At 34.3% G+C, this 21,258-nt stretch overlaps 1 protein-coding gene across 9 annotated transcripts in view; it reads right to left on the reverse strand.

Moving 5' to 3' along the window:
• The window catches only part of DZIP3 (DAZ interacting zinc finger protein 3), a 108,893-nt gene that overhangs the window by 59,831 nt on the left and 27,804 nt on the right, over positions 1-21,258 (reverse strand). For all 9 annotated transcript variants that reach the window (XR_003681147.2, XM_028493641.2, XM_028493667.1 and 6 more), the window contains 7 exons: positions 18,595-18,675; positions 17,237-17,361; positions 14,482-14,596; positions 8,975-9,094; positions 7,500-7,601; positions 5,849-5,941; positions 5,006-5,058 (listed from right to left, as the gene is read on the reverse strand). Coding sequence is in view for 8 of the 9 variants with exons in the window: in XM_028493641.2 (XP_028349442.1) it covers positions 5,006-5,058; positions 5,849-5,941; positions 7,500-7,601; positions 8,975-9,094; positions 14,482-14,596; positions 17,237-17,361; positions 18,595-18,675 (689 nt within the window). In the remaining variant the exon portion in view is untranslated. The remainder of the gene's footprint in view (positions 1-5,005; positions 5,059-5,848; positions 5,942-7,499; positions 7,602-8,974; positions 9,095-14,481; positions 14,597-17,236; positions 17,362-18,594; positions 18,676-21,258) is intronic.

Genomic DNA, 21,258 nt, shown 5'->3' on the forward strand with positions numbered 1-21,258 from the left:
TACATCTGATTAGGGGTTAATATCTAAAATATGTAAGGAAGCCATACAATTCAACAGCAAATAAATAAATAATCCAACTTAAAAAGGCAAAGAACCTGAAAAGACATTTTTCCAAAGAAGATATAAAATGGCCAACAGGTACAGGAAAAGATGCTCAACATCACCAATCATCAGAAAAATGCAAATCAAAACTACAATGAGATATTACCTCACACCTGTCGATAGAGCCACTAGGGGAAACAGTATAGAAGTTCCTCAAAAAATTAAAAGTAGAATTGATCCAGCAATCCCACTGCTGTGTATATATTATATGTCCAAAGGAAATACGATCTCTGTCTCAAAGAGATACCTACACCCCCATGTTCATTGAAGCATTATTTACAATAGCCAAAACATGGAAAACAACTTAAATGTCTGTTAATGGATGAATAGATAAAGAAAACGTGGCATATATATACCATGGAATACTATTCAGCCATAAAAAGGAAATCCTGCCATATGTGATAACATGGATGAACTTGGAAGGCATTATGCTAAGTGAAATAAGCCAAACAGAGAAAGACAAATACTGTATGATCTCATTTATATGTGAGAGCTAAAAAACCCTGAACTCAGAAACACAGAGTAGACTGGTGGTTGCCAGGGGTGGGGCGTGGGAAATGGGTAAAGGGGTCAAAAGGTACAAACCAGGGGTCCAAAGTACAGCATGTGACTATAGTTAATAATGCTACATTGTATACTTGAAAGTTGTTAAGAAAGTAGATCTTAAAAGTTCCCATCACACAAAAAATCTATGTGAGGTGATGGATGTGTTAACTAAACTTATGGTGGTAACTGTTTCATATATACATATATATAAAATCATCATGTTGTACACCTTAGATCTACACAATGTTATATGCCAGTTATAGCTCAGTAAAGCTAGAAATTAAAAGACCAGCAGCAATATGAAAAAAATAAATAGATCATGACCAATTGCTATTTATTCTTGGACAGCAAAGATTCAACATTTGAAAATAAATTAATGTAATTCAACATATTAACAGATTAAAGAAGAAGAAAACCATATGATCGTCTCAATGCATGCAGAAAAGCATTAGTTCACTATCCATTCATGATAAAAATTTTCAGAGAAGTAGGATGAAAAAAGAATCTCTTTAACCTAAAAAAGGGTATCTGTAAAAATTCTACAGCTAACAGCATACTAAATGGTGAAAAACTGAAGACTTCTTCCTAAGATCTAAAAAAGGCAAAGATGTCTGCTCTCACAAGTGTATTCAACATTGTGCTAGAGGACCTAGACCATGCAATAAGTAAGGGAAAATAAACAAAAAGCATATAGATTGCTAAAAAAGAAATAAAGTTGTCTTTATGTATAGATGATATGATCTTTTGTAGAAAACCTCAAAGAATCTATAAACGATATTAAAATTATTAATTATCAAGTCACAGGATACAAGATCAATGGACACAAATCAATTCTGTATAACACAAATAACTAGAAATTGAAATTTTAAAATTATCATTTGCAATAACATAAAAAGTCAAATATACATGGATAATCTAACAAAATATTTATAAGATTGTACAAATAAGACTATATACACAGAAGACTACAAAACATTCCTGAGAGGCATCAAAGAAGACCCAATTAAGTGAAATTAATTATACACCATCTTCACGGATGGGAAGTTTCAATATTGTTAAGATGTAAATCATCCCCAAATTTATCTACAAATTCAATGCAATCAAAATCTCAGCAAGAAGTTTGGAGACATTTATAAGTTGTTTCTAAGATTTATCATGTAATAGCAAAGGATCTAAAATAAAAAAATAGTTTTGAAAATTTAAGCGAATGCAAATTAAAACCACAATAAGATACCATTACACATCTTTTAACATGGCTGAAATGTTTAAAATTGATAATACCAAGTGCTGGAGAGAATGCAGAGAAACTAGAATTCTCTTATTATGCTGGTGAGAATGACAAAATGTACAGCTACTTTGAAAACAGTTTGGCAGTTTCTTATAACATTAAACAGATACCATATGACTCAGCAATCCTGCTCCTAGGAATTTATCCAAGAGAAATGAAAGCATATATCTATATAAAGAGTAACACATGAATATTTATAGCAGCTTTATTTATAACAGCCTAAAACCAGAAACAACTCAAATGTCATCAACTGTTAAATGAATAAATAAGTTATGGTACATCTATACAAAGGAAGATTACTCAACAACAAACAAAAATGAACTACTGATACATGCAATAACAAGGATGAATCTCAAAAGCATTATGCTAAGTTAAAAAAAATCCAGATGCAAAAGGCTTTCCTACTAGAGGATAGTCAGAAAAAAGCAATATTAATCAGAACAGAAATCATATCAGTGGTTACCACGGTTTGGAAGTTGGAAGGGGGAATGACTATGTAAGAGATTTTAGAGAAACTTGGGATGATGGAAATACTCTTGATCATGGTAGTGGTTACTTGGCTGTATAAAAATAAAATCATTTAAAACGTATATTTTTAAAAAGTGAACTTTACTGTATATGAGCTATAGCCTGAAAAACTGACCTACAAAAAAATTCAGTGTTTAGAAATGCATTTATAACTAGTACATTTATCAAGAAAGCAAGGAGATGATTACTGTGAAGGTTAGGATAACAGTTACCTAGGAAGAGGATGAGCTGGGGGAGAGGGGAACAGTGAGTGCTTCTGGGCTGCTGACAAAATTCTATATGGGTGGAGCCATAAGACTGTCTGCTTCATAATTCGTTTTTAAACTCTGCATTTATATTTTGTGAGCTTTTATTTATGCATATTTTAATAACAATAAAGCATTTTAATGTTAAAAAACAACCAAACTTTTTTGTCATTCATTCACAAAACCTCATGAGGTAGCTCTTCCACTTTTGGTATTAAGGTCCAATTATCAGAGGGTTTTCCCACAGAAAATAACTATAAAACTTAGGCAAATTACAAAAAGCAACTCCTTGAAGGCACAGAGAGCAGAGAAACAAACCAACTCTGCTGTAGGGGGTATATGCTCGGGGAAAAGAGAAGAGGAATGTATGAAATTAAGTTCACCAATTTTAGAGCTTCGAGCCTGAGGCTAAGTATACCATGGTAGAAAACAAAGGTCTCCTTGGCTGAAGGAACCAGAAAATTGAAGCCATGGAACCATGGCTGCTGAAGAGTGTCGGGGAATCCCAGAAAGGAAAGTCAGAGAAGAGATCCCCCAATTTTTTCCAGCCATATCTCTGACTGACTGCTGAACCATATGTGTGGAACAGACTCAAAGCAGCTCAGCTAAAGGCTGAAGTTCTGAATTGAGACTGGAACCACCATCCAAGGAAAACAGGTTCGCAGTTCATCTCGAAATAAGTTAATTGCCTGTCAAACAAAAGTAACATACTCATTGTAGAATAATGGAAGTTAGAATCTCTACATCTGTCATGTATTTATTGGGTACCAGCTATATGCCAGGCATTAGGTTATGTACTGGGAATATAGCAGTAAGCAGGTTAAAGTTCTTGCCCTCAGGGAGGCTGTAGTCAAATGGAGAAGAGAGCGTAGCAAGTGTAACAGAACTTAGTAAATGTTTTAATAAGAGAAGTGAAGGGAATATGTGATTGAAACACCTAATGCAAAGTAAAAATGACTTTCTGGAAGTTTTAACTAGGCAAAGCCAAAGGAGTGGCATATTCTAGGCAAGTCCTAGAGGTAAAACAGATGGCACACTTAAGAGACTAAAAGAAGCTCAGTATAGTTGGTGTATATATAGTAAAAAAAAGAATGACAAGAGATGACACTAGTGAGTACAGCAGGGACCAAGGTGACTAAAGAGCCAAGCTAACGAGCCTGAACTTAACTGAGAGCAATGAGAAGCCTCTGAAAGATTTTCAAGCAGAGAAGTGAAATATTTCCATTTTTTTTAGGAAAGTGATTGTGATGGCTGAACAGACTGTTCAATAGACTTGAACAGTCGGACTGAAGAAAGGTAAGATTGGAGACAAAAAGACGGGTTTAGAAGCTGTTTCAGAATTCCAAATAAAAGAGGGAGGAGACATGGGGCTATATGTATACATATAGTTGATTCACTTTGTTATACAGCAGCAACTGACAACACTGTAAAGCAATTATGCTCCAATAAAGATGTTAAAAAAATTTTTTTAAATAACTTTAGCTTAGTGGAAGCACAGGGACAAAAGTAAGGAGGCATGTACAATATATTTAAGAAGTTGAATTGATTGGACCTAAAAAAAGTTACAGAGCAACTGAAGAAATATTGTGAGTCCAGTTGTGGGCATACTGAACTATAGATCTTTTTGAAAAATAAAAACAGAAATCTTTAGCATGCAGGTAGACAGACCTACATTTTTAAGAGTGAGATCTACAGCAGAGATAAAGATTTGGGTTTCATTAGCTCATAGGGAAAACTTAGATATCAATGTAATAACCCTGGTACATTAAAATGGTAGACAGTTTAAACAGAAGAAAAGAGAATCAATGGATTAGGATAAGTTTTATATTGCAATTTCTAATTTCAATAGCAACAGTCTACACCTCTATGAATTCCCAGCTTATATTATATATTCCTCTGCAATACAGCTTTCTCATCTAAGAAACAGGATGATTCTAATTGTCAGACAAGCCTGGAGGCTTGAATGAGTTTTGAAAGCTAGGAGAAAGTTTTTATATCATAACAATCTAATTTAAATAACTTTAAGAAAAATACATTTGGTTTTCAGGAAAGGATTCTTTTCATACTTAAGGGAAAAGTATTCACATTTCTACTTTCCTGCTTTAGAATTTAAAAGTCTACAAAGTGAGGGACAAAGGGGTAAACAAATGTCAATTAAATACAATTTTTTCACACAACTGATACTGTCTTTAAGTTTAACGGAGCTCCAGAAAGTAACAGAAAACACAGAAGAAAGAAGCAACTGAAAAATACATACATGCTCAAAAAAAAGTAGAATATTTAATTTCAAGCTTACCTTGCTCCTAAATTTTCAATGGTTATATATTCATCCTTTCTCACAACTTCAAACTGCAAGTGATGAAAAAAAAAAATAGCCCTAAAGTAGTTCAATTTTCAAAATTCTTTAATGTTACTTCTTAGCCTTAATATTTGAAAGAAAACAATGAGAACAAAGCTATAGTGAATATAAAACAAAAAAAACAGAAGAAACAAGCTATAAACAATCTTAATCAAATAACAAACTAGAGTTGGTCTTAAAAACTAGTTCTACTTTATATCACTATAGGATTTAAATGTCAAATCTAAAATACAAGAAGACCATACTAAACATTAAAAAATATATATATTCCTATTTATAATTTTGGTTTGTTTACTAATTAACTGAAAATTCAACAAGATATTTCATTAATTAAAAAAATAAAATGGATACCACTTAAGTGCATTTTATGTAACAGCAACTCTATGAGATGTTCTATAGATATTTTTATAGGAAGATGCTCAGAGACTAAAAAAGGGTTCAGAAAAATCTAAAATTATTTTTAACCATAGGTGGAACAGAATTAGATTATCATCCTTTGTTCATGATAAAGACTTTCCTCATTGCTACAGCCATGGCCTGCTTTGTCTGTTTCTGTTTCTGTGTGTGTATGTGTGTGTGTCTTTATTTTTAAAATTTTCTTATTCTTAAGTACCACTTAAATACTACTTTGGAGAAATCAATGCAATAAAAACGTTAGAGAGCTTAGTCCCATCAAAGAGAATATGGCTAGAATACTATTACTACAATTCCCAAATCTGTTTGAAGTCAAAAACATCACTCCAGTGAAGGAAAGCAAAAAAATAAGAGAAAGATACTCACCAAAATTTTGACAATTCCAGGTACCTCACATTGCAGCATCCTTACCATGTCACCTGTACATCCTTCCTTCAAACATTTTTTCCCACTAAAACTCTAAAGTTATCAATAGAAAAAAAACAAGTTATCAATAGAAAAAATAATACAAACAAAAATAGAAAAAACCCGCTGATGTGCAAGACTGATTATATTTAAATAAAGTTAGAAGCAGATGTTGCTAGACAGCAAAACAAAAGATGTGAATAAACATTTGAGAGTTAGCTGTTCAAAGACAGTCCATTTCTTATACCAATGGATTTCCTATTTAAAATTTATAACTACACTTTTCTCTCATCATTATACTTCAAAATCTTCAAATAGTTATATTACAAACTAAAATGTATTTGCTGCCCCCAATAAAAGCAACTTCAAGTAAAATATACTAATTAAGTAAGTGCAAAAAGGAATACTGAATTTCTATTAGATATATGAGGATTCCAGGGAAAACGAATTTGAGTCCTTTTTCTGATTCTGACCTTGTTATTTCCTCTGGTTAAATTACTTAGTTTTCTTTTACATCTCTTTCTAAAGTAGAGCAAAATGGATTGCCCTAATAATCAAAGAAAGTGAAAAGTATTTACACACTGCTTAAAAAATAAATAATAATGCTTTATATAATGATTTTTACAATGTACAATGCAAGTTTATCTGTTTTACCTGTTAATCATCATAACAAACTTATAAAGTAGGTATTACTATCCTCACTATATGGCTTAGAAAAATGAGTTTCAGCCTAGTGCAAAGAAAACTAGTAAGTGGCTCAATCTGGACTTGAACTCGGAACTCTCAACTTCATATACAGTGCTCTTTCTATTCCACCACAATTCCTTTATAAGTGTTTTCTGCTGTTTGCACAATGTAAACACTCTAGAACCAAACATTATAGACCCAACTTATGGCCATTACCTCATTAAAGTGTAATTAATATAGAATTGGGCTTTCGATTTCTACTTTAATTTTAGCAGCAAAGAATTCAATTTAGTTATATGACTTTAGGCAAATATAAATAATACAAATATATTTTGGGTCGTTTTGTTTTGTTTTATTTTTTGCTGTTTTGTTTGTTTGTTTTTTTGGCCATGCTGCATGGCTTGAGGGATCTTAGTTCCCTGACCAGGATCTAATGCTGGCCCCAGCAGTGAAAGCGCCAAGCCCTAACCACTGGACTGCCAGGGAATTCCCAATACTACAAGTATAGTTTTGAAGACTATAAATTTATCACTGTTCTCTACCCTTAAAATAGAAACTATCCTTAAAATTATATAGTTGTCCTCTTATTAAGTGATTCTATTTATGTCCTTTATGTGAATATATGTAACAATATTTCTATTCTTAAGAGTATAAACTTCTAAAGGGAAGAGAACAAATTAATAGAAATCAGTAAGCAAAGCAACTAGCGGAGTATTTCCTACAAACACCTGTTTAATAAATGGTGATGATGAACAAATAGTGAGGAGAAAAGCATCAGAGAGAATAGGAAAAAAAAAATGAAGGGAGAAAAAAAGAGGAGGAAGGATATGATCAGGAAGAAATGAAGAGGAAAGAGGGAAAACAGAGGAAAGAGTAGAAGAGGATATGCTGTAGTAAAGTTTTTAAGGAAGAACAAATATAATACCTGATCATTTTCACCTGGATATTTTAAATTCTTGAACTTTTTCCAACAAATTTTATGGAAGTAAACACAACAGCTTTTACTGCACATTAACTGAAAAAATCCCTGGAAAAGAATAAAAGCTGCTGATAAGAAATAATAATCCATGTAGATATAGAAAATACCACCTTAAGTCATTTTTTAAATTATTCTCTAACTAGATGAGCTTTAGATGGCATTGAAAATTTATCAACAGATCACTGGTAATCAAAGAACTATACAAGTCATTTTTATATCACTAAAGACAAAAAAATTGGCAATAATTTGAATAAGTTAATGTAATATTTTCCATATGCTGTATACAACAAAATATCAGAAACTTGGTGAGTGATCTTTGTAGATGAACATGCTGTCTGCCCTACTTCACCTCAACTTTTACATTTCTCTTTTCTTTCAGCCCCAATTCCATACCATTATTCCCCAAAACTTCTTTGTCACCAATCACCAGACCTTAGATTGCTATCGTAGTGAGAAATGGCTCCTGAGCTACTGCATTATCCCAAGGTATAGATTTTCTTGTCTTTGCTAGTGTACCCTCCCTGGGAACCACAGTTCTGCTTCCTTTAAATAGGTACACTGCTTAGATGACAAAAATCTAAATTTTGTGGCCAAGACTTCCTGCTGCTACATGCTATCCATTTGACTGGAGCCCTGATGCCTCCCTGGGAAACCACAGGACCATATCACCATGTCACCGAAACCAGGAGTGACCCTGACCTGCCCCGAGCACTGCACTTCACCAGGCCTACACTTCCCAATACCCATCTTACTCTAATGAATAGATCTTGGCTTTCTCCTCCTCCCCATCTATATCATTTTCTCTATACATCATGCTTTTCAACTCAGATTTCCAATCTTGTACAAGTAGTCAGATTTACACTGATGATCACATCTCAGACTATCTTGTGATTTTCCAGTCTTATTCTGTTAGATCCAAGGAGAACTAGACTTGAAGTACTTTTATTGTTGAATTTCTTCAAATCAAGGCTGGTTATGTGTGTGTGTGTCCCACCCAAGGCCCATAGAAGAAATAATGATCCTTACTTAGTAACATAATTCTTGAGGAGTGACAACCTTTCTCCTTAGTAAAATGCTAATATTCTCAACCTGTAACATTTCTAACTATAAAGAATATTTTAGATAATTTCCATTATATGATTACAAGAATATTTATTATAACTTCAGAAACTTGTGAATATTACAAAAACTCTAGCAAAGCCAATTCATTCTTTTACTGACTCAAAGGATATAAATATTTCCTGATCACAATGAATCTAAGCTCTGAGACTTTCAAACAACTTCTCAACTGCATTATCACTGTAATTAAACTAAGGACTTTTTAAACAATATTTTGATGCATGATAATATAATAATTTTTATCTAAGTTTAACTTTACAATCACATTTTTAAAATACTCAGTTAATTGGTAATTATAGTACCTTATAATTGGTGTTCTTTAAAATGTCAGCTTCACAAGATCGCTCACAATCTAGATAACTGCAAACGGTCTGCTTCATTATATTACCCTCAGTTGTCTTGATGAAATTGTTAAGAAGGTCCTAAATTTTAAAAATAAAAATAAATCTCATGAATCAGTAATAAAAAGACTACAACACTTATCTTACCTTAAGTTATATGTCCATTTCATGTCCTTTTTTGAAGGTGTTGTATATATTTTTAAAAAATAGTTATAGAACCTATTTCCCTCATTCAAAGTAAACAATACATAGAAAGGTCCTAAATAAGAAATACTACACTTCTTACTGAATACAAACATGGAGAAAGGACAAAAGTCTATGTTCAAAGCTATATGTCTACTCTTCATTCTAACTCATAACACTTAGCATGTTCCTAACAAGAATTACTTGCTCTGATATAAATACAGAGAGACAACAAATCATTGGAAATGCAAGAGAGTCCTTGCTAGAACTGGCCCCCAAGACACCATGTTGGCAGTGGAACTACTGTAGTGGTGCAACAGGCTGCTCAGCCAGAAGGGGCAGAGGCAGGGTACAGAAGTATGTTTCCAGTGTTCAGAGTTACAACTAGGAATGCAATTTCCATATTTTAAAATGCTAGTTAAAGGTTTGTGAAACATGCTATCAAGTCTAAGTTAAACAGGTCCTTAATACTGCCCCTTAGAGGGACATACCCATATATATTGAGGGTATAAGACATAAAATAAACCTCTACAGACTATCTTACAAATCAAGTCATCATTCATAACATTTGTTTAATGGCATTCAGAATTTTACAAGGAATAAAAATATTTTGACCAAGTTGACTAGAAAATTTTAAATATCAAGAGAGAAATAAAGAAACAGCATTCAAGGACCTATCAATATGAAAGTAGTATATCCTGTGAGGATAACAAATAGTCAAGTGGAGATGCTGAAAACAAAGGGATAGGACTCATAGTAGGTATATAACTACTGTGGTTTCACATATCTGACACTTAATAGTTCAATATTGATCTGTTGAGTCTCCTACCAAAATCTGTTCCTTGTTCCTTACTCCTCATCTACTGCCTCAGTCACCAATATTCACTCATTCAATAAATATTTACTGAGTGCCTGTTATGGGCCAGGTTGTTATGAATGTTAAGGGATGTTAAGGATACAGCAGTGAACTCAGCAGGTTAAAACTTAGTCCTCATGGGACTTACATCAATTTCATCTACCACAATCTATTTAGGTTCAAGCCAGTAGTCTCGAAGTCATCCATTGTATAATTATTCCATCACCCTTTACATGCAATATATTAGCAAGTACTGTTGAGTCTTCTCCCAGAATATACTGCAAATTTTTCTAATTCTCTCTCCATTGCTACCACTCTATGTTTCACCTACATTACTGACTATAACAACTGCCTAACTGGTCCGCCTCTTCCTTGCCTACTGTGTTCAAAGCACTCTCTGCAAAAAAACAAAAGATCATTGTCAGTTCCTTGCTTAAAACTCTTCAATGGCTTCCCACTACCTAAAACAAAATCCAGAACCCTTACCAAGACTGACTGCAAGGTCCTGCAGAACCTGCAGAATCTGAACCCAGTACATCTAGCCATCTCTGGTCCAACTCTTCACATTCATCTCTAGCCTCACTCCCTATAAAATTCACGATTTTACATTTTCAGTTCCTCAAATTTGCCCTTCAAGGCCTGAGGGCCTTTCCACATTCAATTCTGTTTACCTAGAATGCTCTTACCCAACTCTTTACAGAGCTAGTTCCATTCTCAACCTTCTACTTCCAACTTAAATATCACCTCCCAGATAGGCCTTCCCTAACCACTACACATAGATACACATACATATTTATGCATATACACATATAGACAAATATGGATATATGCAGGTATACAAGTGTATGTCTGTGTGTTCTCCATTTTCTCTGTCCCAGTCCCTTGTTTTTCTTTAGAACACTAACTACAATTTGTAACAATTTTATTAATATTTTTTTACTTTCTGAACTCCTCCCTTACCATAAATACAGAAACTCTTCAAAGTCCTAAATTCTATAAGTCATATTTTACTATAATTTGATTATAACACCCCACTGTTTAAAAGTTTTGAGGGCTTTCACATGACCCTCAAGATACAGTCTGAGCTCCTTACTTGGTTTATAAAGCCTTACATGATCTAGCTAACATTACCTTTAACATTTACCTCTAAAATTCATGAAAAAGGACTGGATATTTTTTTTTCTGAAAAAAAGTAACACTCATAACAACAAGAAAACTCTTGGTAGATGATAGCTGAAATAATCATTGAAATCAAAAATTCAATAGAAGGATAGAAACAAGGGTGATGTTGAAAATAATAACAATATGAAGGGACACTCCCCTGCTAGGGTGCCACCAACTCTAGGAGTACAATCTTCCCCTCAACAGGGTGAGTTCATCTAAGGAGACACATGAGGATAGGAGCAACTGGGGCAGGGCAGGCCTCTGGTGGCACTCACCTGGAACTCCTCAGTGCCAGATAAAGGGGTACAGGCCAGCCCTCTAAGTTTTCTTAAAGAAAAACTAATCACAATGTTTGGAAAGTAGGACTTCTGGTGGGCCGACAGGCATAGGCACCGTTTATAACAGATTAAGAACATGCTGGCCTAGAGCCAGAGCACGATCATGGAAGCACTCTGCTCTACTGGACATTAAACCTTTAGCTATTGGATTTTAACTTAAGAAGTATGGAGAGAGAGGGCTGGAGGAGAGTCCAGGGCATCTGGAATGGTGGCTGGTTACCCAACTATTTTTGAAACAGCCACTATTTTCCAAGCCGTATGGAAATATTTTAACATTATAAGAACTAATATGATAGCACTAGTGTATACTGGCTGAATATTAGCTCTATGCAAAAAAGATGAAGTTAAGAAAATATCCTAGAAAGTAGAACAAATAGACAAAGAATTAGGGACTTCCCTGGTGGTCCAGTGGTTAAGACTCCATGCTCCCAATGCAGGGGGGCCTGGTTCGATCCCTGGTCTGGGAACTAGATCCCACGTGCCGCAACTAAAGATCCCACATGCCGTGGAAGACCAGGCACAGCCAAATAAATAAATAAATATTTAAAAAAAGAAAAGACAAAAAATAAAAATTAGCAAAGAAATAAGAAAACCAGAAATTCAGTCCAGGATGTCAAGTATCTCAGTAAAAGACATTTCAAAAAGAAAAGAGAAAATGAAGAAGAAATCATCAAATAAATAAAAAAATAAAATGTCCCAGAACCAAAAAACATAAGTTCAGAACACTAGGAATATACAGAATATCCTAAAAATTCCCAGAAAAAAAAATAGGTTATAACAAAAGATTGATAATCAGAACATCAAATTTCTCAAAAGTACTACTGTTGGAAGTTAGAAGATAACAAAAACACAATTTTAAAAATTGAAGGAAAATGATTTTCAACCTACAATTTTATGCCCAGGCAAGATATAAATAAAGTGTACAAAGGATAAATTATTTTGAAACTTGAAAGATCTCAAACAATTTATCTCCCAAGCAAGTACCCTTTTCCAGGAAGCTGCTGGATGAGTTGCACCACCAAAACAAGGGATTATACCTAGAAAGAGGAAAACCTGAGATCCAAGAAATAGAGGATCTACAAAGGAAAGGGGTGAGGGTATTCCCAGGAATAGAGTAAAGGGAAACCCTAAGGCCAATTTAATAAAAACTTATAACTATTAGTAGGATGGGGAAGTGAAGTGTGTTGTGTGAAGGAGATGTATAAGGAAGCTACTAAACCCTCCTCTTCCACAGTGGGAAGCCAAAAGATAATATCTAAGATGGAGAAATTTTTAAAATAGCAGTATAGCTTTTAAAAAATACAGGTAAATATCAAAGGAAAATGTTTAGAGGGTTGGAAGAAGTTACCCATGGTCAGGAACTACAATTAGAGATGATAAACCACAGATCGTTAATTTTTAAGCATTTTAATATTACTTGACAAACTGCATACATGTATTACTTTGCATAAAATAAAAATAAGAAAGTTTGGATAAGAAATAAAAATATTTTAAAAGGAGAAGGAAAAAAAGAAAAACAACCAAGACCAGGTAGGGGCTGCTCCAGGTAAACACAGAAATTCAATATTTTTCAAAAATGTATAAAATTACTACTTTATTAGGTCAAAGTTAAAAGTCATATGATTATCCTGGCCAACACCAAAGACTGCCTGCTTATTCTATTGATTACTGAGAGAGGTACATTAAAATATTCCACTGTGACTGGGAAGTCTTCTATTTCTCCTTTTAGTTCTACCAGTTTTTGTCCCAGGTATTTTGAGGCTGTATTATTAGGTATATACAAACTTTGAGTTGTTATAGCTTCCTAGAAAACTGAATTTTTTATTTTTATAAAACATCCCTCTTTATTTTGAGGCATGCATTTGGCCTTAAAGTCAGCTAAAATATAAGGATCCAGAAAGGTTTAAAGTAAAAGTTTGGAAGAAGATATGTCATTCAAATGCTAACCAAAAAAAGCCGAGTGTAGCTATTTTCATATTAAACAAATAAAAAGTGACCAACATGGCTTACCAGATGAGTAAAAATTACCCAAAAGGTAAAAAATATTCAGAGGGTGTGGGGAAATGGAAACTCTCATAGTCTGTCTTAAGAATATAAACTGGTTACACACTTTCTGGGAGGAAATGTGGAAACGTACACGAATAACTGTACAAGTGTATAAACACTTCACAATTCCACCTTCAGAAATTTATACTAAGGGAATGATGTGAGAAATACAATAAGATCACTTTCCATAATAGTGAAAAACTAGAATGTTTAGGATAAACTAAATCTTCAATAGCAGGGAATTGGTTAGCAAATTAAAAGCACAGTTTAAGATGGACTCTGAAAAAATTATACTATATAATAATCTACTTGCTGGGAAATACACAATAATATATATTTTCATACTATAAATCAATGTGTATAACATCACATCAATTTACTAAAAATAAAAGGTAAAGAGTGTTTATACATGTGTGTATGGAAAGATATAAATGAAAATACTAACAATGGTTTCTCCATTTGAAGAAATATATGGATGAATTTTACTTTTATCTTTGGCATTTTTACATTTTTCAAGTTTTTTGATGTAAGCATTTAGTACTTTTAAAATATAAATCAACAGCAAAATAATGGTAAATATAGTTAGAAAAAAGAAGTTAACTATTACATTTAGCTGTAGCCATGTGAAGTACTGAACTAGTACAGCTTTTGATCTTGTTATTTGGAAATGCTAACACATCCACCTCATTTCTCTCTACGTGTTGAATCATACTAACATTCTGCACTAGATAATGGAATCAAGGTTGTTTCTCATACAAAAAGCTAATGCCCAACAAAAGAATGTGTTTGCTATAGAATGACATAGTTAACATAAACTGCAGTTTATCAAAGATGATTCTGATTAGCCACAGATGAAATGTTATTCTTAAATAATTTCTTACTTTAAAAGTTGTAGGTAAATCTTCATCTTCCATAGGATCTATGTCAAACCAATGATCATCTGTATCTCCTGTTTCTTGTAAGCTTTTATGAAATTCTAGCAGTCCTGCATTATATCTGCAAGGCATTTAAAAATAGGGTTAGTTTGAACAGGACTCTGTAAGTAGACAGTTTACCAATAAGACCACAAGTGATCCTTTTTTTTTTTTTTTTTTTTGTAGTAAGTAGGATGGTGATAACCTCTGGCATGCTATAGAAATACAAACACTAGGACTTTCACCTGTGGTAGATTGGGATGAAATACAGGTGGAAGGGAAGGCAATAGATTATGTAGTAGCTCAAGCTTGAACATTATGGGGGCCATGGTAATTAAAGGGACTGTAGAGTTGGTTGGCTTTTTTTTTACTGTCTTGGAAGACTTGAAGAAAGAAAATGGCACAGGTCAGCCAACTATTGACTCCTGACACAATGGAAGACAGAGGCCTCTGAGGGCACCATTTAAAGAGACCCTCATCTCCTACAGACATAAAGATAATCTGTGCTGAAAATCAGGCCCAGATTTAATCACAAAGTGGAACAAACTGCAAAAGAAACCAAATACACAGCCTCGACAGGACTACTACTCTCAACTAAGGATACTCCGTGAAAGTTAAAAGGCCGCTTTGGTAACGTTTCAAAAACCTTGACCAACTCTAAACATAAAGGCAGACCATGCTGAAAATGAGGCCCAGTATTTAATCACAAGAGTAGAACAACAGCAAAAACCAAAAGCAAAGCCTCAACAGAACTATTGTACTATCAGGACTCTGATAGGGAACAAGTAGACCATGCAAAAATATGATGAGGTACATGTCTCAAAAGATGATACTCTTCCTTCTCAAAATCCTCTCTTATATCTGCTCATTGCCTACAGATAAAAAAATCTAGGATCAAGTATAAGCAAAGCCCAAGTGGGAAAACAGAGGAAGAAAAAGCTTATTCACCATAAGCATTGAAGAACTTGACTACTATGTACTAGCAGGAACATGTCTGGGAGTGGATCTTAAGAGTGCTGAACCAATGGTGAAATATATAGCTTGATAGGGAAATATATATCGATATGGGGCAACTCTTCCATAATTCAGCATTTACTTTCCTAGCGAGGACACCCGAAGCCAGTCCTAACATGCTGCTGAGAAGGCTACTTGAAGCTTGGAAACCACAATGGCCTCTAGTAATTGAGGTGGAAATGTTGAAAATTTCTTGGCAGAGTATTAAAGAAAGCTCAGGGAGGTAAAGATGTTAGAATGGACTTACTGCGTAAGACCATAGAATCCATCACTAGACAATGTTCCCTAGAAAGGCCCAGAAGACATTCCATCCATTAATGTAGTAAGAAATACAGAGTGAGAAGGACATCAGTGTCTTTGAGCAGCTCAGTGGTGGCTGTTCTCTATAGGCCAGGGATGAAAGTAAATGATGCTGCCAGATGACTGGGCTTTCTAGTGTCAATGATTTGGGAAATTGATTTCTTTCCAATGCCCATCAATAAGGAAAATAAACAGTAGTTCACATATCTGAGGAAAGGACAGCGGTACAGATTCTCTGTCTTGTCTTAGAGCTATGTTAATTCTCTCCACAATATAGACTAAGGGGATTCTGATCATCCTGACATTCTGCAAAACATCACACTGGCCAACTACATTGATGACATCATGCTAACGAACAGGAAGTGGGACACCTTCTGAACAGTAAAAACCAGGCATGCCAGAGGATAGAAGATCAACCTTACAAAGAATCAAGGAACTACATTATAAGTGATGCTTTTAGGGATTCAATGGTTGGGCCCAGCAGTAATCCTTCATAAGGATTTGCATAAGTAAATTTTGCCTAATTCACCCTTCAGATCCCAGCCAAACATTATTTCCTCAAGGAGACTTCTGATTCCCAGAAAGACATAGGGGTTCCAATATAATTTTTCATTATATTTTACTTCATAGCACTTTATCACATTTCATATTTGATTATTTATATAACTGATTATTTGATTAAGGTCCATAACATTCACTATACTGTCAGTTACATGAGGACAGGAACTATCTATTTTGTAAACCATTTTATCCCCAATACCTAAAGCAGTCTCTAAAATAGGATAAATGTTTAGCAAATAAAATGAATGAATGATGCTACAAATGGCTAAGGATCTACATACGGGAAGTGAACAGATGGTCCATAAACATTCTCCTGTACAATTTCATTAAGTGTGTAATACCCAATACTTCCAGACTCAGAATTTGGACCCTTTCAATGAGTTATAAGTTCATTTATAACTTAAATACCTATTCCAAGTGGTGATAACATTAATAATACAACCATTAATTATCTATTAAGAATAGCATTTTTGTGTCCTGGGCACTGTTAATCACTTTATGAGGTGGGCACTATTACTAGTTCCAAAGATAAGGCTTAGCGACACTAAATTTCCTAGAGTCATATATTAGATAAGTGGTAGAAAATGTATTTGAACCCAGGCCTATCAGACTCCAAAGCCTATGTTTCTAATGCCTATGCTATACCACCTTTTATTGCCATGGCCTGTTAAGTTTGATACTTAATATTCTCAAGTACATTAAAGAAATTATCTATAGAATCAGTGATGGAGAAAAGAATCAGTAGAGCACAAATGTCATGATCCCTGGTATATTGTACAAACTTTATTCCCATTACATAATGCTAAAAGTTGATAGGCAAGATCTACCCATTAATTAAAATCCTTACCTCTTCTGAGCACATCGAAGTAAACCACGTCCAAAATAAACTAAAGACATAAAGTTTTCACAAATTTCATTTTCTTGGATCACCATCTTCATCACCAGAAATTTATTCTCAGCTTCTATACAATCCTGTAGCAACATAAAGCAAGGTTTGGCTGATGTAAAAGTCATTTTTTTCCTTTTACAATAAACAGTTATTTCCCAAACTGGAGAAGTTAGGGCAGCTTTAATATTGATCCAGTCATTTATTCATATCTCTAATACATCTCTGTATATAATCCCATAAATAATGTATTCAGTGCTTTAGTTATTTACAAAAGTACTAAAGATCTTTAACCAGTGTTTCAAAGTGAATATTAAAACAACAATCTTTATATCTAAAACTGACAAATATTACTAGCCAAAATAAGGGCTCTTTTGATGACTATGGGAACATAGTTCTTTATAATTCTTCCTAATTTTTCATTCTAATTAGAGCACAAATCTTCCTAGTTTTTCAAATAGGAAATAAGTGACTTTTTGACCACACATATAGTCTCTTTTGAGGAATGACCACCTTGATCAAAAGCAATATAGGTTTAGAAGTAAACTACAGAATCAGTTCTAATAAATGTTTTAGTTATCATTATTAAAACAGGCACAGTAGCCCCGGTCTCCCTGGGAAAAAAAATGCTGCATGGCCTCATTTTAAAATATTCTCTAGCACATCACATTAAATAATTAGCATTATGTGAAATTATTTAAAGTGGAAATGTTTTCAGTTTGGTGCTTATAAATTCTACTTCACCTAATTAACAAGTCAGATTTATTTATTTATGAAACCAAGTAGAGAGTACAAATTTAGGAATACAAAAAGTAAAAGAGATATCAAGGCTGCAATTGAGAAATCATTAAAAATAAGAAAAAGAGAATTTAAATTTGTAAGGACCCTTAGAAATCATCTACTTACCTCCTAGATTTTTACTTTTGCACTTCACTTTATTTGATAAAGAATTTGAGGTAAAACTCATATTTTACAAAGAGGGTAAGATAAAGACCAGAGAAATTAAACTACACTAAAAAATGGATTAAAATTTATTATATAAGTGAAAGAAGCTAAACAATTTTCTGTTTTATATAAGAGATAAGTATTTCAAAGATAAATAAAATAAAGTTATAAGCTAACATTAAGTTTCCCCTACCAATATTTTTAGTTTCACAATATAGTCTCTAGCATAATTACTCTACATTTTCAATATATGACAGAAAAGTAAGAGTGGTTTCAATTTTTAGAGAATGTCAAAAATCAACACTTTAATTTGTTAAAATGAAGTCAGTGTGTGTGAAGAGATTTATAATGTGCAAATAACACATGCTACATACCTCTTTCTTTCCTCTTTCAGTGACTGCTACTCCATACAAAAATAGTAATGTCAAATAATAACCAATATTAATCTGATGTGCCTAAAAAGATAAAATATACTTTAGTTGATTATTTAGACTATGCTACTTTTTAGTGTAGAAAGCTTAATTAATATCCTAGGCCTATTTAATAACTATTAAAAATAGTTAAAATTATCATTATATTGTCAATCATCTAATAATCACTACAGAGAATTCATTTTAGATGTATTTAATAGTCTGACCCAGAAGACAGTCAATAATCTCAAAATAAAACATTAGAGTTTGATCAAAGAAAATGAAAGCAAATGCCATCAAGATTTGTTATACTAAAACTTTCCAAAAAATTCTCTTTCTCTCATGATATTTTTGTATAGGAACACTTTAGATAATAACAAATACTACCATCCAGCTTAAAAAATACAATGATCTCTTAAATCAAAGTCTTTTATTGTCCACATGTGGGTTTTGTTATAACAGTATGAACATAAAGCTTATCACTTATTTAATGAAAAATTAAAATACAAATATTTCCTTCATTTGAAAATGGTCTATGCCAAATTAGAGATGGAGAATAGATTAGGGGTTAGGGACAGTGAGGAGGGTAAAGGGTGCATGTGACTATAAAGGGGTAGCATAAGAGATTTTCATGGTGATAAAATAGTTCTTTTATCCTGATTCCAGTAGTGGTTACAAACATACACACTTGCGATAAAATGGGACAGAACTATATACACCTGTGCATAACAAACTTATCACAGCTGGCCTGAGAAAGCTATCCTTAGAAAGGTCTGCTTGCAAGGCTGACCCTCGGCTGGTATCTGTAAATCTGGATTTCAAGTGTTCCCACTGTTCTCTGACAGGGGGGTCTCACTGTTCCAAGACTGTTTGTGCCAACTATGTGATTTATGCTGAACACCAGGAAGTTTCTTCTGGGAATCTGGAATTTTGATACATGTTAGGCAGAGGGGTCCTACATGACCAACCCCCAATAAAAATCTTGAGCACTGATTCTCTAATGGACTTCCCTGGGCAGAAATATCACACACACACACACACACACACACACACACACACACACACACACACACACACACACACTGCTGCATTTTTGTTGCGAAGGAGGGAAAGAAGGAATGTACTCTGTGTAACCCCTCATGGAAGGGAGAAAACATAAGGAAGCCTGAAGATCGATTCCTCTACACTCTGCCTACGTTATGTTTTGACCATTATAGTCTGGGTGTGTATCTTTACTATATAATTGCAATAAATCTCAGCATGAGTACAACTATATGCTGAGTCCCATGAGTCCTTCTGAACATGGGGGTTGGAGACCCCTGCCACAACACCCACTGTATCAATGTCAACTTCCTGGTTTTGATAATATATTGTTATGTAGATGTAACTAGTGAGGGAAATTGCCTGAAGGGTACACCAGGACCTCTCTGTACTTTTGTATTGTACAAAGTTGTATTTTTGCAACTTCTCTGTGTCTAAAATTATCTCAAAATAAAAAGTTAAATGTCTATGGAGAAAAATACTGTTCATTCTTTTCATAAGCTCTATACTAACTAAAAGTATAATGGCCAACAGTATATATTTATAACTGGCTGGGGTTAGGAGTTTAGCTTCAAACTAATTTCAGTGGAAATACACATGTATGTTTATTATCAATGGGCCAAGTGAGTTTATAAACACAAACTCCCCTGTAACATCTAATTGGTTTCCATCTTAAACTTCCTATCTCTGCAGAGGCTCTGAAGCCAACACTACATGGGTTTGTATCTTGACTCCACTACTTACTATTCGATGAATTAAGCAAATTAGTTAACCTCCATGCCCTAGTTTCTAATCTGCAAAATGGGAATAATGAGATGGGTTGCTTGTGAAGACTAAATATGCTAATCCTTACAAAGTGCTCAGAACAGTGTCTGCTTTATAGCAAACACTAATAGGTGTGAACTATTATTTTGTAACTTTTAAAAAACTAGCTTCATTAATACTACAACAAAGTCCTTGGCTCATACAATTCTAAACAAAAAGAGCATTTGAGAACAAGATAAGATGCAGAATTGTGGTAATGCTATCATTAGATGTAGAATGTAAAGAATTTAAAGATGCAAATGGTACATTTCTAACCTAAAGGCCCTGCCATTTCCTTCCTACCTTCCCCCCATTAACAGAGAATATCCCAGGTACTGTAACTAAATGGATATAGAGATGTTACTGGCAGCTGTCCCCCACCCCCACCCTACTGCCACTTCCTAAAAGGTTGCCTCACCTCTCCTCGGTGGCCTTGAGGAACAGAGAGAGACATGTGGATATAGCAGTAGGCTGCTCTGATTGTGACAATTCTGATTCTGCTCACAAGTGCCACCAACAGAGGAAACTTTTCCATTCTTAGTGTAAGACTCATCTTTATAAATGATTTTTTTTTTTTTTTTTTTTTTGTGGTATGCGGGCCTTCCTCTGCTGTGGCCTCTCCCGTTGCGGAGCACAGGCTCCGGACGCGCAGGCTCAGCGGCCATGGCTCACGGGCCCAGCCGCTCCGCAGCATGTGGGATCCTCCCAGACCGGGGCGCGAACCCGGTTCCCCTGCATCGGCAGGCGGACGCGCAACCACTGCGCCACCAGGGAAGCCCCTAA

Source organism: Physeter macrocephalus, chromosome 1 (genome assembly GCF_002837175.3).
Source record: "Physeter macrocephalus isolate SW-GA chromosome 1, ASM283717v5, whole genome shotgun sequence".
NCBI classification, from domain to species: Eukaryota; Metazoa; Chordata; class Mammalia; order Artiodactyla; family Physeteridae; genus Physeter; species Physeter macrocephalus.